Source organism: Lactuca serriola, unplaced genomic scaffold, assembly GCF_051521515.1.
Source record: "Lactuca serriola cultivar US96UC23 unplaced genomic scaffold, Lser_US96UC23_V15 Lser_V15_Un133, whole genome shotgun sequence".
In the NCBI taxonomy this organism is placed as follows: Eukaryota; Viridiplantae; Streptophyta; class Magnoliopsida; order Asterales; family Asteraceae; genus Lactuca; species Lactuca serriola.
Genome location: NW_027629727.1, coordinates 15,972 through 33,559, shown reverse-complemented (window position 1 = coordinate 33,559; position 17,588 = coordinate 15,972). Strand labels below are relative to the sequence as shown.

The following is a 17,588-nucleotide window of genomic DNA, read 5'->3' as shown; positions in this document are numbered from 1 at the left end:
CTAAGTGAAGTTTTGAGATGCGTGTCTGTTATGTTTTAGACACGAGCACTAGTTTATTTTAGGAAAGTTGCCTAAAATGCTTTATGTGCTAAATGTTATATTTTGCCATATATGTTATTATTTGTTCGGATCTATGGTCTATTGCCGACCGGATCTAGAAACCTTATGTGTGTAGGATTCTAAGCGTACGTCTACGATATTAGAACTAGCATGTAAACTTTTCGGAGTGATAATGATGATTTGAATATCTATCATGATTGAGGATCTAATTTCGCCTTATTCGGTGTGTAGATCAAAATGGTGAGAACAAGAAGTGGAGTTGGAAATGCTGACGAAAACAGGAATCAACCACCAGTGATTGAGCTAATACCTGTCGTGGCAGCAGCACCAGAGCCAATAACCATGGATGGTGTGCAATTGATGATTCAGACGATGTTGGATCGTCAGATGGATGAAACTAGACGGTTACTTCAACAAAATCGTGAAGAACTGTCGATTCGTGTGGAAGAGCCTGAACTGAATGAAGGGCACTCAGAAGGTGGAAACTTCAGTGGGTCTGTTGGTCCAGCCAACCCACCGATAGTTAGGCAAGATAATCGCGATGGAAGGAATGATGGAATGGGATGCAAGTACAAGGACTTTTTGACTTGCAAACCATCGACCTTCAATGGAAAGGATGATCCGATTGGGGTTATGGATTGGATCTCCGAAATGGAGCTAGCCTTCATGACGTGTGGCTGCAGAGGTAAGTTGCAAACTATCTATGACGTGCGTCAATTCCGAGGTGGAGCCGTTCGTTGGTGGAACACTCTAGGGAAGACCTTAAGCCCTAATGAGCCACTGCAATTGTCATGGGCAGAGTTCTTGGTGCAGTTCAAGCGCAAGTTCTGCTCGGCTCAAAATCTGTTGGAGTTGGAGAATAAGTTTTTGACATTGACAAAGGGTAGCATGTCAGTGGATGAGTACACCAATAACTTCACCGATAAGATGGAGTTTGCCTTGCGTATCGTTCCAGACGAGCTGACAAAGGTGGATCGGTATGCGAAGGGACTTCCATGGGAGTACGAGGTGCCAGTACGTCAGGCACTTACTCTAGAGGCAGCTATCTGGGCTGCCAAGTCTGTGGAGAACATGATCAAGGGGAGAACCACCGTCAAGTTTGAGGTTGGTGAGAAAAGGAAGTTTGAGGGAACATCTGGTTCCAGTAAGAAGAGCAAATTTTCGAAATCTGATTCGAAAAAGTTTGGAGGAAAAGGAGGCGAAGCAAAGTGGTGTGATAAGTGTAAGAAAAAGCACTTTGGGAAATGCAGCGAGGATGTGACCTGCTACAAGTGTGGAAAGGTTGGACATTTTGCCAATGAATGTCCGAACAGCAAAAGGATGTGTTTTGGTTGCAATGAAGAGGGGCACATTTTGAAAGACTGTCCGAAGAAGAAGGAGGCAGCAAAGCCCAACATTCCACCAAAGCCGAAGGCGAGGGCCTTCCAGATGACACTTGAGGCTGCGAAAGATGAAGCTGATGTCGCTTCAGGTACCTTTCTCATAAATGAATTACCTGCTCATATATTGTTTGATTCTGGAGCCAACTACTCCTTTATTTCGCATGAGTTTGGTAGAAAGCTAGCTTTGCCTATTGATAGACTAGATAATGCTTTATTAGTCGAAGTAGCTAGTGGCAAGTTTGTACCTGTTAGCCATCGTATGAAAAACGTCTTGATCGACCTTAATGGGAATAAGTTTCACGAGGCGTTATTGCCTATCGAACTTAATGGTTTCGACATCGTCTTGGGAATGGATTGGCTTAGCGCCAATGATGCCGATATTTTATGCAAGAAAAAGATAGTTAAAGTAAACCCGCCTGGAAAAGATTCGTTTATGGTGTATGGGGACAAACGGCGAGTGAATTCTGGGATCATTTCTCTAATGAAAGCCAGAAAGTGTTTGACCAAGGGATGTACATCATATTTAGCATTTGTGATTGATGCTAAGAAGGAAAAGAAGGTGATGCAGAGCATTCCAGTGGTGTGTGATTTTCCGGAAGTGTTCCCCGAGGATCTTCCTGGATTACCACCTGATAGACAAGTGGAGTTTAGAATAGACTTGTTACCAGGAACCACGCCAATAGCAAAAGCACCTTATCGATTAGCACCGACGGAGATGAAGGAGCTGATGATGCAACTTCAGGAGTTGTTGGACAAAGGTTTCATTAGACCTAGTTCATCGCCCTGGGGAGCTCCGGTGTTATTTGTAAAGAAGAAAGATGGAAGTATGAGAATGTGCATCGATTACAGAGAGCTGAACAAGGCAACAATAAAGAATAGATATCCGTTGCCGAGGATTGATGACCTGTTTGATCAATTGCAAGGTTCGAGCTATTTCTCGAAGATCGATCTTAGGTCAGGATATCATCAGCTGAAAGTAAGAGAGCAAGATATCGAGAAGACTGCATTCAGAACTAGATATGGACACTACGAGTTCTTGGTTATGTCGTTTGGACTAACCAATGCTCCAGCAGCGTTCATGGATTTGATGAATAGGGTTTGTAACCCGTTCCTTGATAAATCCGTGATAGTGTTCATAGACGACATTCTGATTTACTCGAAAAGCCAGGAGGAGCATGGCAGACACTTGCGAGAAGTGTTAGAAGTTTTGAAGCGGGAGAGGCTTTATGCAAAGTTCTCCAAATGTGATTTTTGGATTCGTGAAGTCCAATTCTTGGGTCATGTGGTCAACCAAGAAGGGATAATGGTTGATCCAGCGAAGATCGAAGCTGTGACGAAGTGGGAACAACCGAAAAGTCCCACGGAGATTCGAAGCTTTTTAGGATTAGCCGGATATTACCGCAGGTTTATCCAAGGCTTTTCTTCGATTGCTACTCCATTGACAGCTTTGACCCACAAAGGAGCTACTTATGCTTGGAGTGAGAAGCATAAAGAAGCATTCGAGAAGTTAAAGAAGAAGCTATGCGAGACACCGATACTTTCTCTACCCGATGGAGTTGAAGACTTCGCTGTTTATAGCGATGCGTCTGGTGTTGGATTGGGTTGTGTTTTGACCCAAAGAGAAAAGGTGATAGCATATGCGTCTCGACAGCTGAAAGAGCATGAAAAGAATTACCCAACTCATGATTTGGAGTTGGCAGCGGTAGTTTTTGCTCTAAAAATATGGAGGCATTACCTCTATGGCACGAAGTGCAAACTTTTCACTGATCATAAGAGTCTCCAATACCTCTTTAATCAGAAAGAATTGAATATGAGGCAACGACGCTGGCTAGAATTACTTAAAGACTACGACTGCGAGATACTTTACCACCCCGGTAAAGCTAATGTTGTTGCTGATGCTCTCAGTCGGAAAGTCAATCTTGAAAGGAAGAGGCCAAGAGCGTTGAGAATTGAAGTTGTCTCGACTATTGTGGAAAGTATAAAGAAGCCTCAAGAGGAAGCTTCTGAGAAAAATGACCGAAAGGAGGAACGTTTGGGTAAAACGTTGGTGTTTGGTACTAACGGTCATGGACTGAAGGTATTCCAAGATCGTATTTGGGTACCTAAGTCAGGAGGAATTAGGGACCTTCTGATGGAAGAAGCTCACAAAACCATGTACTCAATTCATCCGGGTAGCACTAAAATGTATAGGGACCTGAAACCCTACTACTGGTGGCCGACGATGAAGCTTGATGTTGCAAAGTATGTGGCCGAGTGTGTGACTTGTGCGAGAGTCAAGACACAACATCAGAAACCTTACGGGAGTTTAGAACCTTTGCCTGTGCCTATGGGTAAGTGGGAAGACATTGCTATGGATTTTGTCACTAAACTGCCCAGAACAAAGAATGGTCACTACATGATTTGGGTGGTCGTTGATCGATTCACTAAGAGTGCGCATTTCATAGCGGCCAGGGAGAAATGGTCTATGGAGAAGCTTGCGAATTCCTACGTGAAGGAAATTGTGAGGCTTCACGGTGTTCCGTTAACAATTGTGTCGGATCGTGATAGCCGTTTCACATCAAGGTTTTGGAAAAGTCTACAAGAGGAAATGGGTACCAAGTTATGTTTAAGCACAGCTTACCATCCGCAGACTGATGGTCAGAGTGAAAGAACAATACAAACACTTGAAGATATGCTGAGAGCATGTACCTTGGAATTCCTAGGTAATTGGGATGAACATTTACCATTGGTAGAATTTTCCTATAATAATAGTTTTCACTCGAGCATTAAGATGGCACCTTATCAAGCTTTGTATGGACAGAAGTGTCGTACGCCGTCTTGTTGGCTTGAGGCTGGGGAAAAGCAGTTTATGGGACCGGAGTTGGTTCATCAAACTGCTGAAAAGTTGAAAATAATTAGGGAAAGAATGTTAGCGGCTCAGGATCGTCAAAAGAGCTATGCTGACAAGAAGCGGAGACCGATAACCTTTGAGGTTGGGGATTCGTTTTGCTTAAAGTCTCGCCGTGGAAGGGACTTATAAGATTTGGAAAAAGGGGAAAGTTGAGTCCAAGGTTTATTGGACCGTTTAAAGTCCTTCAGAGGATTGGGAATCAAGCATACAAGCTCGAATTACCCGAAGAACTGAATGGAATTCACAACACCTTTCATGTGTGTTATTTGAGGAAGTTCACGGGAGAAGTTCCCGATATAATTCCAATTTCTGAATTGAGAATTGATGAGAACAAAAGGTTGATTGAAGAACCAGAGGCAATTGTTGACCGAAAGACTAAGAAGTTGCGACGCAAAATGGTTGGGTTAGTGCTTGTCCGATGGAAACACGCGAATGGGCCGAATCTCACCTGGGAGACGGAGAGTGACATGTTGCGTCGCTATCCGCATTTGTTTGTTGATGTGTGATTCCGGGGACAGAATCATTCTAAGGTGGAGAGAATTGTAACGCATGTGTTTCCGGGCTTGCCATTTTTAGCAATGTAATAGTCTAGGTTAACCTTTGTAACCCGTTTTGAAATAATAATAATGTATTATTTGAGTATTATGTGTTTTGTGCTTAATTGCTTAATTATGTGGTTTGATTAATTAAGAATAAAAATAAGCGTCGAAATTTAAGTTTGAAATAAACTTGGTATCATTGGATAAAGTTGTAGCGGTCGAAACAAGGATTCCGGAGATATAAGAAATGCCGAAATCCGAGTTATAACGAAGAAGTTATGACCTGTCGAAGTTTTACGGCAAAACCGGCACGGCACCGGGAAGCGTAAATAGTGAATTTAAGATAGAGCGAGATTTAGCCTTATCAATCTAAACAAAAGTTGTAGAATATGTTAAGATAAGAGCGTTAATAAAAAGAACGCCCAAATCTGACTTCGTATGAGGAAGTTATGATTTTTCTAAGATTCGGCTTAGCAGTGCACGACCCAAAACTCGAATTTTAGTTCGAGCGGTTTTTGGCTTACGCGACCTAAATGAGAGTTGAAGGTCTCATTAATAGGAACTCAACGGTAAAAATATGGACGAAAACGGAGTTCGTATGAAGGAGTTACGAATTCTTCGCGGTCGTTTAACAGTCTAAACACCTCCTACTGTTAAATTTGAGATCGGTCAAGATTTAGCCGACGGAGTCTAAACGAAAGTTGTAGATCTTGATTTTACCTACGCGTGGATATAAAGAACGTCAAAAACGGAGCTCGTATGCGAGAGTTATGATTTTTCTAAGTTCGAAGGCTAACACGCGATAGGGGTGACGTGGCACCACCCAGAATTTGACACGTGGCACCACCAGAAAGCCGCCACATGGACCAACTCGGCGAGTAGGTGTCCCCTACTCGGCGAGTACATCAGATATTTTCACTATAAATAGGATGCGAGGGTTCAGGGTTTATTTGCTCATTTCTTCTCATCTTTGCGCCGAAGCTCTGCATTTTTACCCCCGAAGCCACCCCGAAGCCCCGGTATCATACTCTAGCCCCGAGGCAAGTCCCGAGATCCCGAAGATCCCGAGAAGTGCGGTTCCCGAGTCGAAGCTCTGCCCGCGAGAAGTTCGATTTTTGAGGAGATCTTCCAGATCTGCTGTGGATTACTACTTCTATAAGCCGTAGTGCTGTCCGATCATCTTCTGATCAAGTGAGTGTGTAGTTATTTCCTTCCAAATACAATAATACGAAGTATTATATATAAAATACGTGCTATGTGTATATATTTGGTTGTGTTATGTGTGAATGAGTATTCACTCTCTTCTATCTTACAGATCTGCTTATTTCTTTATGAGATATGTGTTATGTGTGTGTGTGCCTCATCTGTTATGTGATATATGTGTTGATTAAAGCATGCTATACAGGTTTTTAAACTATGTATACAAATGTATATTTTATCTACTAATATGTTGGGTAGAACATGGGTAGACAGTTGGTGTGTAATAAACAGATGAGAGGCCTCGTTGTTGTTTGATTGAGTCATCTAGCGGAGTTTAGATGATGACCACTGGCTATTCTAGACAGTCTTGTGGAAACATTAGCAGGTTCGCCACCTGTAGGTGTTAATGAACTTGGGTGTTCATTCGCTGTACTCCATCCCCCTCATGGTTGCCTTATTTGACTTATATTGCTGAGGTACCCCCGAAGCATGTGTTGTCGCCCCGATGAAATATTCTTAGAATAGGTCCCTTATGTTAGTTGTTTTAGGGACATTAAAGTGAGAATAACGGGAATGGGTAATTGGGTTATTGTTGGTTGGTGAAAATTAAATATGATATTTATTGTGGGTTGAAAACCCTATATGCTCACCAGGCTCCCAAGCCTGACCCACTCAGTTTTAAATTGTATTACAGGTAGTGGCGGAAGGGCATGAGATGGATGAACCATCAAGTTGTTTTGTTTACAAGTCTGCATATGTTTATATTTGTTATATGACTTGTAATGTATTCGTTTATGCTTATTGGTCTGTATCGGAACATGACACCCCGAGTTTTGATTATAATGAAAATACATTTCTTTTATGAAATGCTTCGGTAAACAATGTTTTATCATGTTTTGTTTTTAGGAACAAATTCCGCAACTCTTTCAAATCAAAAGGATTTACTCTGAAAATATTTAAAAACATAAATGAAAATCGGTCTTTTCTGGCCGAGATTTTGGGGATGTCACAAGATGAAAGTAACCATGCACTCACCTGAAAAGGTGGTGATTCTGCCTTCGAACAGCGCTTCGTTATCTCAAAACAATTATCCCTCGATAAAACCTAGTATCATTATCACTAGGGTTTAGTCTAACGTTAACCGTGACTAATTAATAGTCTAGCTATTATTATTATTATTATTATTATTATTATTATTATTATATAAGCATTAAACAACACTCTATATAACTCATAATAACAGCCCAAATAATTATTTTAAGGTCCTAATAATGTTACTCTATTAAAACATAAGCTATACTAAAGATAGGTTAGACGTAGCTCACTTACAGCGAGTTTTTCTCAAAACCGGGCTCCGCTGGAGCAGCGTTCCTGAGCCGAAAGGCTCTTCTTCTCGGAGCCGTCGGGCGCTCCGGGGCTTCCGCCTCGTGCTAGGGAGGTTCCCTAGGCTTTTCGGGGGGTTTCAGGGCTAGAGATAAGTTCTAGAGAGAGAGGGGAGTGAGGCGAGGTGTGAGGAATGAAGAGGGCTTCACCTCTTATTTATAGGAGGATGGAGGGTCACTCACGTCGTGAGCCAGGCTGGCTATAGCCAGGCGCAGCCTGGTGCTGACACGTGGCATCGCACACAGGGTGGAAATCAGCCGATTTTAAAAAATTCATAACTTTCACATACGAGCTCCGTTTTCGACGTTCTTTATATCCACGCGTAGGTAAAAACAAGATCTACAACTTTCATTTAGACTCTGTTGGCTAATTCTCGACCGATCTTAAATTTAACAGTACAAGGAGATTAGACTGCTAAATGACCGCGAAGAATTCGTAACTCCCTCATACGGACTCCGTTTTCGTTTGTCTTTTTACCGTTGAGTTCCTATTAATGAGATTTTCAACTCTCATTTAGGCTGTGTAAGCCAAAAACCGCTCGAATTAAAATTCGAGTTTCGAGCCGTGCACTGCTATGCCAAATCTTAGAAAAATCATAACTTCATCATACGAAGTCAGATTTAGGCGTTCTTTTTTTTTGTATGTTCTCGGTTTAATGTATACTATAAATTTTGTTTAGATCACTAAGGCTAAAAAGTCCTCTATCTTAAATTCACTATTTACGTCTCCCGGTGCCGTGCCGGTTTTGCCGAAAAACTACGACGGGCCATAACTTCTTCGTTATAACTCGGATTTCAGCATTCTTTATACGTACGGAAACCTTGAGACATATTCTACAACATGGTTAAGACTATTTATTATAAATAATCTTTTGCCGAAAAGTCGTTTTCGACCCCTATTATCTCTAAATTGACTAGCCCGGATCTACGCGCGTTACAAACCACTTGTAGTGACATCTGGTGTCCGGAAGGCGATGGAGCAACAAATTTTGTTGTCGATGCTTGTTTCTAGTAGCTGTCTTAGTTTGGAAATGAGAGAGGAAATTTTAAAGATATAAAACATGTGTGAACAATTGAAATGTGAAAGCATAAGAATTTAAAAGCATCTAGTCTCACAAACTTAATAAATTTAATAATGTCATGTCATATATAGTTATATAATAACAAGGCTTGTGGTAAGCACATCCACTAAATATTACTTATTATATATTAGTATGTAGATTTTATTTCATTTCCAAATATTTCTTATAATTTTTTCATCTAAAAGAGTATAATCTATATATTAATATTTTTTTTTGAGGTCGTAAAACAACATAAAAGGAAAAGTGAAGAAAAAGTTTAATATATATCTTTATATTATGGTAATAAAAAAAACAATAACAACTAAACTCAAATAGTAAGGTAATTCGTAATTTCGTAATCATAACACAAGAGTCATTCCAAATCAGTTGAAAACGTATCATTACATACTCGAATGTAAAATACGCATTACAGAGCAAGAAGTGTCGAAGGCGGATCAAGGACCGATGTCCACCGGAGGTATGGCCGGTGTGGAGAGATCTTCGGTGTGGGAGGATGCAATCGTGAAAGGGAAAAAGCGAATGGAGGCGATGAATGTATTCTCAAATTAGAAGGGGTATTTTTAGGTCTTTCTGGAAAAGAGATGAAAAAGTTTTTTTTGCGGTTCTTTTGTCTTCCAGAAAACAAACAATCTTTTTGGTAAATATCTACCTGCCGGCAGATGTAAGCGCACAAAAAGTCTTTTTGCCAAAAAACAAATGAGCCCTAAGTGTCTCTTCGTTTAGAGAGGAGAAAGGAAATTTTAAATAACTAAAACATGTGTGAACAGTTGAAATGTGAAAGCATAAGAATTTAAAAGCATCTACATGCCTCACAAGCTAAATAAATTTAATAATGTCTTGTCATATATAGTTATATAATAACAAGGCTTGGGATAAGCACATACACTAAGTACGAGTACATACTTATATATTAATATGTAGATGTTATCTCATTTCCAAAAATTTCTTATAATTTTTTTTCAATTAAAAGAGTATAATCTGTATTGATTTTTTTTTGAAGTCGTAAATAAACATAAAAACTTCATATCAGAAAAAGTGAAGCAAAAGTTTACTATATATGTTAATATTATGCTAATAAAAAAAACGATAACATCTGAACTCTAATAGTCACATAATTCGTAATCAAAACACATCAGTCATTCCAAATTAGTTGAAAACGTATCAAAACATACCCAAATGTAAAATACGACTTAAATCCTCTGATGATAAATGGACCATTAATGATAAAAATTAAAAAAAAAAAAAAAAAAAAAAAAAAAACAAAGCAAGGATCGTCCCTCTTCACAAATTTTATGTGGGGCCTGAAGATGGCTATAAATAACACACATCCTTAATTTGAGAATTACATACAGACACAATTGGTTCTTTTTTTTTTTTCTGACATCAAAAGAGTTTTTCTTAAAAGCTTTTCCAAGAAATTGTATCTGATTATTTAGTGTCAGACATGGAATCACTCCAGAAAGAGATTGTTTTGGTAGAGAAAGTGTGTGAGATTTATCACAAAATTTCAAAGCTTGAAAATCTGAAACCCTCCGAAGATGTTGATAGCCTGTTCACTGAGCTGGTCCGCACATGCATCCCACCCTGTTCTATAAACATATCCAGTCTCCCGGCCAATATTCAAGAAATAAGGTCAAAGCTCATAAGACTTTGTGGTGAGGCTGAAGGCCATCTTGAAGCCCACTTCTCCACCATTTTAGGTTCTTTCCCAAATCCACTTCACCATCTAAAAGAATTCCCTTACTACTTCAATTACCTGAAGCTTAGCCGTCTTGAGTTTGACATTCTTACTGAACACTATTCTGCATTTGGACAAGCCCCTAAGCGTCTTGCCTTTGTGGGTTCTGGCCCCTTGCCTCTCACATCTATTGTATTAGCCTCTTATCATCTCAAGGACACCATTTTTCACAACTATGACATAGACTCTTCCGCAAATTTGATGGCCTCTCATCTTGTTTCCTCTGATTCTGATTTGTCCCAAAGAATGGTATTCCACACTGCCAATATAATGGATGTGACAGATGAGTTGAAGGGATATGATGTCATTTTCTTGGCTGCACTTGTAGGGATGGATGTTGATGAGAAGGTTAAGGTGATTGATCATTTGGCAAAGTACATGGCCCCAGGTGCTTTGCTCATGCTGAGGAGTGCTCATGGTGCCCGTGTCTTTCTCTATCCAGTGGTAGAAGCACAACAACTTCAAGGGTTCGAAGTTCTCTCCGTTTTTCATCCAAATGATGACGTCATCAATTCAGTCGTGATTTCACGTAAGATTGCAGATCCTGTTAACATTGATAATGGTGATAATCATCATCATCACCATGAGTTGGGGATCGAGTCCCTCATGCCATTGAGTTGCAAGTATTGTGAGTTGCAAGCTTTCAACAATCCTCTTGGCCAGATGAAAATGATTGATAATTAGATCTCATTCTACGTTAAATAGGATTGGTATTCATATAAACTTATCGTATGTGCTTGCTTGAAAGTGTGAGAATGGATTTGATTGTCTCGGTTTTCTCTTATCTTACTGAAATTTTTGGAAATAAAGAACACTATATTATGTTTTATATCATCGGCCTATTTATAAACTGTTGATTCAAAAACTCATTTACCTTTTCACTAAATTATAGTTCCTTCTATAATATCCTCTGTAGCTTAAGAAAGAAGCCCTTACACTACCACGGAATTCAAAGGAATATATACACTCTTGGAACGTGTCAGCTGGCAAGAGAGGAAATTATGCTTAAATCTAAGTTCTGACTATGTTCAAAGAAATATTTACACCACCACGGAATTCAAAGAGATATGAAGACACAAGAAAATGAACTTTCAACACTAGTAGTGATTGTAACTTACTATGTTCTGATTCATCAGTTATGCTTAAATCTAAGTTCTTATGGTGCTAAAATGATCATAAAGCTGCATGTAAATACAAAGGAATGTCTATTTGTGTAGAGGAATTAATGACAATCATTAACACTATGAAATATATCGACTGTTAGCGCAACCACATTATGAGCTTCTTTCAAGAGCTTATTGCGTCAAACAACCTTTTTAATGTCAAAAAAGGTATTGTGGGAGCTTATTACTTAGTACAAATTTTGTGAATACAAGGCTTGGAACCATTCATAAATGTCCCTACAGGTATGTGACTTAATGGGAAAACCACATCACACCTATGAAAATGAATTTAGCATTAAAAGGCATATCTTAACGCATGTTTACAGAGAGTCAAGATCAAATAAGAAGGAAAATTTTGGTAGGAAGGTAAGAAATTTTTTATATGCATATTTTCGTAGCAAAAAAATGGAATGAATCATTAGATGATTCAAAAGAAAAAATGCCAAAAAAAACACCTTTATGATTCATTTTTAGATAAATCAAGAAAAAAATTCACTTTTATGACAATTTTAATGAATATCAACAAAATCATCATAAAAGTGAAACATCGAAATGTTTTTTCGAGATTTTTTTTGGTGAATCATGTTATTATTGATTAATTTGTTTTGTTCGCCAAAAAAATAAGTTGAAAAAATATTTTCTTACCTTCCAACCAAAAAATTTTGATTACCGATCTATATCCTGTTTACAGAAGTATCAAAACACAAAAGTTGAATATTTCGAACCTATATTTTTTGAAATTCGATACATCCACATAGGGAGAAAACATTAATAGTAGTATGGGCGGAGCCAAATTTTTGGAATAAGGGGGGGGGGGTTTACATTGTAATAACATAACAAAATATATTTATAACTAAATAGCGTAATATGGTTAGTAAACTTGAACTAAAAATATTGGCTTTTCGATATTTCTAATCACGTTAGGTTGTAGGCAGGTATTGTGACGATATTTTTCTATGTTTATCATTAACCGGATGCAATTGTGGTTATTAACATCTTATTTTGGAACAGAAAAAAAAAATCACGGTTCGTTGTTTCTTACGATTTACCTTATATTTATAATAAATTAAATTACTAGTTATAATAATGTTACTAATTGGAAATTAGAAAAAAGTTAGAATGTATAGAAAAGTATAAATAACCTTAACTTGGAGATTGGAGTAGAGAAGCAACACTAAATTTCCAAAATAATTAACTGTGGATTGGGATTTATGGTAAATAATGATTTAAATTGATAAGAGGGGCTATGGGGTTTAATTATCAAATTCAATATGGGCCTTTTCAGTTGCAGTTAAAGTAGATTAGAATTTACTTCAATTAGAAAAGTTCGGGGAGACACTGCATCATCCAGCTGCCCGCCCGTACTATCTCCACTACCGAGCACCATGAGGATTACTAAACGGGAGAACCTTCTAATGCAGAAACTATTAACGGTTATGAATCCTCTCAAGAAAATTTTAAGAAAAATTCTCCTTCGGAGTTGCTCCCCTACAATGTTCCGAAATCCCAATACCTCACTAAGTACTATGCATACTGCTTCAATATTTCACTAATACTCCACATATTGCCTCAACAAAGTGAACTATTAAAACATTTATCACCTTGATTTAATAAAAATTTATCGAACACTATGAAGGAATCTGTCCATTTTATCTATATCTTTCTTTTATTTAGGATATCTTGTTTAGCTTTATTGAGTATCCCTTCCTATTTTATCTAGTATCTTGTATTTATATTATGGACATGTTTTCAATCTATCAATTAAGAAGTTTTGATATCTATTATGGTATCAGTTGCAAACCTCCCTATCATGACCAAGCCTAGATATGAGAGTGGCGTTGTCAAAGATGGCACAAGTGGCAAGCAGATCGATGTCAACTCCGTCTATTACATGCATGCATCTGATTATCCAAAACATATTCATTTTAATGATCTTCTTTATAACAACTATGGTTATTGGAAGGAAAATATGCAAAATTTCATTTTCACAAAAAACAAAATCAGCTTTGTTGATGGAACGTTGGAGATGCCTGAGGATGGAACTCCCCATCTGATGATATGGAGAAGGTGTGATGCCATGACCAAGGGATGGCTCACCACCACCATGGAGAAAGAAATCAGAAGTAGTGTCAAGTATGCCAAGAATGCCAGAGAAATATGGGAAGATGAACAACAAAGGGCCATCAGAAGAAGTGTGAAGCCAACACCAATTTTTAGGACAACCTACCACCTCGTTGCTAAAGATGAACAACAAAGTGCCATCATTTAGCTGAAGAAGCATTGTATAAACTTCTTCCTTTCAAGCATTCTCACAAAATGAAGACAAAGATCGTGGTTCGAGTAAAAACGGAAGATGAAAATAGTATAAGCAATATGGTATGAATGGCGAAGCGATCCGCTGCACATTTTGCAAAAAATATGGGCACAAATATGAAGTTTGTTTTGAACATATCGACTATCTGGAATGGTGGCCAGACAAGAATAAAAGAAATGGCGAAAGTCAACCAACGGAGACTAAAGTTAGACCAAATGTGGCAGAAGTCAGTGTGAATTCAAGTCCATTCCCATATGCAAGATTGGTGAAGCACTTATCTACTAATTATTCCACCTCTGAGTAGATGGTAAGACAAAATTGAACAATGATTGGGTTGTGGACCCTGATTTTTTTTATAGTAATGGACAAAACACTCCCTTGATAATATCATAATTCCTCATGGTGAAAAATTCAGAATAACAGGGGTTGGAACGACCACCATAACCAAAGATTTAAAATTGGAAAATGTCCTTTACATACCCTCGTTCAAAACTAACCTATTTTGTGGTAGATAACTAATAAAGGGTCTCAATTGTGCTGTGGCATTCTTTCATGACTTTTATGTTATACAGGACTTAGTTACGAAGAGAGTGATTGACACGGGTTAGTGTAAATATGGTATTTATTGCATGAAGTATGGAATAAGTGGAGGGGTGGAGATGGCAGTCTCAAAAGATGGACAATGATACATGAGATTAGGGCATGCGTCTAAAGAGAAACTTCGTTAAAGTGAGTGTTTGTCTAAATCCAACAACTCCATGGAAAAAAAGTTATGTGATTCTTGTATAAAGCCCAAAAAACCTCATTTACCTTTTCCTAGTTAAATAAAAATGATTGATTGTTTTGAATTAATGCATTGCGACATATCGGGAAGTTATCGTGTACCGTCTACGTCTAGAGCATGTTACCTTTTTACTATTTTTGACGATTTTAGTTATGCAATCGGGGTATGTTTGATTAAGCACAAAAATGTGGCTAGTGAATGTTTGCTTATTTTTTACATGGTAAAAACTCAATTTGGAAAAGAGATTAATTTTTACATGGTAAAAACTCAATTTGGAAAAGAGATTAAAAGATTACAGAGTGACATCGAAGGAGAGTTAACTTCTAACTTCAGGCAAGCACTTTATGCTAAACATGGCATCATTCTTAAAACATCTTGTGCCCACACCCCGCAACAAAATGGGGTGGTAAAACGAAAGCACAAACACGTCCTCGAAATAGCTTGTGCTATTTGGTTTAGGCCAACCTACCGGTTAGATTTTGGGGAGAGTGTATCATGACAACCACTTACGTCATTAATAGACTTCGTTTGAAGTCTATAAAGAACAAAACCCCATTTGAAATTGTGTTCAAACAAAATCCCACATATGACCACATGCGAGTATTTGAATGTCTTGCAAACGTCATAAAAAAAGATAGGAGGAGATAAATTTGAAGTAAGGGGGAGAACCCCTATCAACATTGGTTATCCTCAAGATCAGAAAGTTTATCGAGTTTCTGACTTGGTAGATCGAAAGATAAATGTCTTTTGAGATGTGGTGTTCATATAAAGCAACTTTCATTTCAAAAATATAACTTTAGAAAATAAAGACGATGAAGACTTGTTTATAAATATTATTGATGATGAGGTCAACATACCTGAAGCAAGCCTTGCAAACGACGATGAATGACCAGAAAACAGATGTTGATCAAACGTTGGTAAGTGACGAACAAGCTTTGAATTTTGTCCCTACAGGTGGAAATTATGCCCTTACCGTTGATCATGGTTGTTCAGAAACCACTGAAAATATTATAGTGAATAAAGAGCTGATGAACATGACTCTTATAAGACGCAGTTAAAGGGTCAAAACTCAACCAAATCATCTTAATGATTTCACTACGAGACTGCCTCCCTACATAGACCACACTCGACCCGAAGCCAGTCACCACAGCTCAAAGGTAAACCCTCTGTCTAACATTGTTTCTTATGAAAACATTTATAAATCTCACAAATGTTATCTACCTTCCATCACTGAACATGATGAGCCAAGAAACTATCACCATGCCCTAAAGATGCTCGGTGGCAAGAAGTCTTGCAAAATGAAATCAATGCTCTAGAATGAAACGGGGCATGGACTCTTGAGAATTTTCCTCATGGAAAACGAGAGATTATTTCAAAATGTGTGTACAAAATCAAGTTCATGCCAACTCGAGAATTGGATCATTACAAAGCCCGCCTTGTTGGGAAAGGTTTTACACAGATGGAAGGGGTCGACTTCCACAAGACTTTTTATCCTGTTACTAAGTTAGTCACTGTTCACGGTCGTGGAAGATAAGAAAGATTGGTCCATCCATCAACTAGATGTAAATAACGCCTTTCTTCATAGCTATTTACAAGAGGAAGTTTATATGAAGATCCCTCAAGGCTTTTTCAGAAACAAAGAAACTCGGATTTGTCGTCTAAAATAAATCACTTTATGGTCTTCGTCAAGCACCTTGAAACTGGTATCAAAAGTTCACTTGAGCCATAGTGAACATCGTTTTCAAAGAAGCCAGATCATTCACTCCTCGTCTACAAAACATACATCTCCTTTATCGATGTTCTTATTTATGTTGATGATGTCATTCTAATGGGGAATGATGATACTAAATTAAATAATTCAAACTCCATCTACACAACCAGTTCAGCATCAAAGATTTTCTCCCTCTAAATTATTTCTTGGGCATCGATGCAACTCACAAAATAGAAGGTTTGGTGCTTAGTAAAAAAAAGTACACCCTAGATATCTTTAAAGACAGTAGTCAAAAAGGTTGTCGACCAAGTGCTTTCCCCACGGAGCAGAATCGGTCTAGAAACGAATAGCCCTCATGTTGATAAAACTCAATATCAACGACTGATTGGTCGACTCTTGTATTTACAATTAACCAGATTGGACATCTCTTATACAGTGAATTTGCTCAGCCAATTTGTCTCCAGTCCTTGAAAAACATTTGGATGCTGCCATGTGTATCGTTCGTTACTTAAAAGCCACCCAAGGTCAAGGTATTCTTCTTCCAAAAACGGGAGGCCTTGGGCTTACTGACTTCTGTGATGCTGTGATGCTGATTGGTTGGGGTATCAAATCTGTAGACGATCTCGAACTGCATGTCTTGTTTTGTTGTGAGGAGCCCCAATTTCATGTCGATAAAAAAAAAACAATCGGTTGTTTCACGTTCTTTCGTTGAAGGTGAATACGGAGCAATGGCTACCACTATAACAGAGATTCTTTGGATGCGCCGGCTATTGAGTGAACTTAACGTGATTCAAGATGGTCCTACCCAACTTTTCTGTGATAATCAATCTGCAAGGCAAATAGTCTTCCATGAACATACCAAACATGTTGAAATGGATATTGTTATTTTGTTGAGAGCGAGTTGAGTCTAACGAAATCGTTACAGAATACATCAGCACTACAAATCAAGTGGCTGACATTTTTACTATTACTCTCATTGCCCAGGGTCTATGCTCCTTTTGAGGCAAACTAGGCATTGGTACTCTCCATGCTCCAGCTTGAGGGGGAATGAAAGAATCCGTCCGTTTTATTTATATCTTTTTTTTATTTAGGATATATTGTTTAGCTTTAAAGATTATCCCTTCCTATTTTATCTTGTCTCTTGTATTTATATTATGGACGTGTTTTCAATCAATCAATTAACAAGTTTTGATATCTATTACACGGATATCTGAAAACACAAGACCAATATTAATATTGTTGAGCTATCTAGTGACAATATATTGTTACTTTTCTTCTAAAATACCATCAGATAGGAACATCAGTTGCTAGAAGTGGCTTAAATTATGTTTTTTTTACAGGTG

At 38.2% G+C, this 17,588-nt stretch overlaps 1 protein-coding gene across 1 annotated transcript; it reads left to right on the top strand.

Moving 5' to 3' along the window:
- The first annotated feature begins 9,898 nt into the window (after nt 1–9,898).
- LOC145078272 (nicotianamine synthase-like) lies at nt 9,899–11,102 on the top strand. Its single transcript, XM_079023047.1, has one exon. It carries the CDS (start codon nt 9,980–9,982, stop codon nt 10,955–10,957), a length of 978 nt encoding a protein of 325 aa, XP_078879173.1. The 5' UTR covers nt 9,899–9,979; the 3' UTR covers nt 10,958–11,102.
- The last annotated feature ends 6,486 nt before the right edge of the window (nt 11,103–17,588 follow it).

Bases quoted from the DNA above. Each gene is read 5' to 3' on its own strand.
- LOC145078272 (XM_079023047.1), top strand. From the start codon at position 9,980: ATGGAATCACTCCAGAAAGAGATTGTTTTGGTAGAGAAAGTGTGTGAG.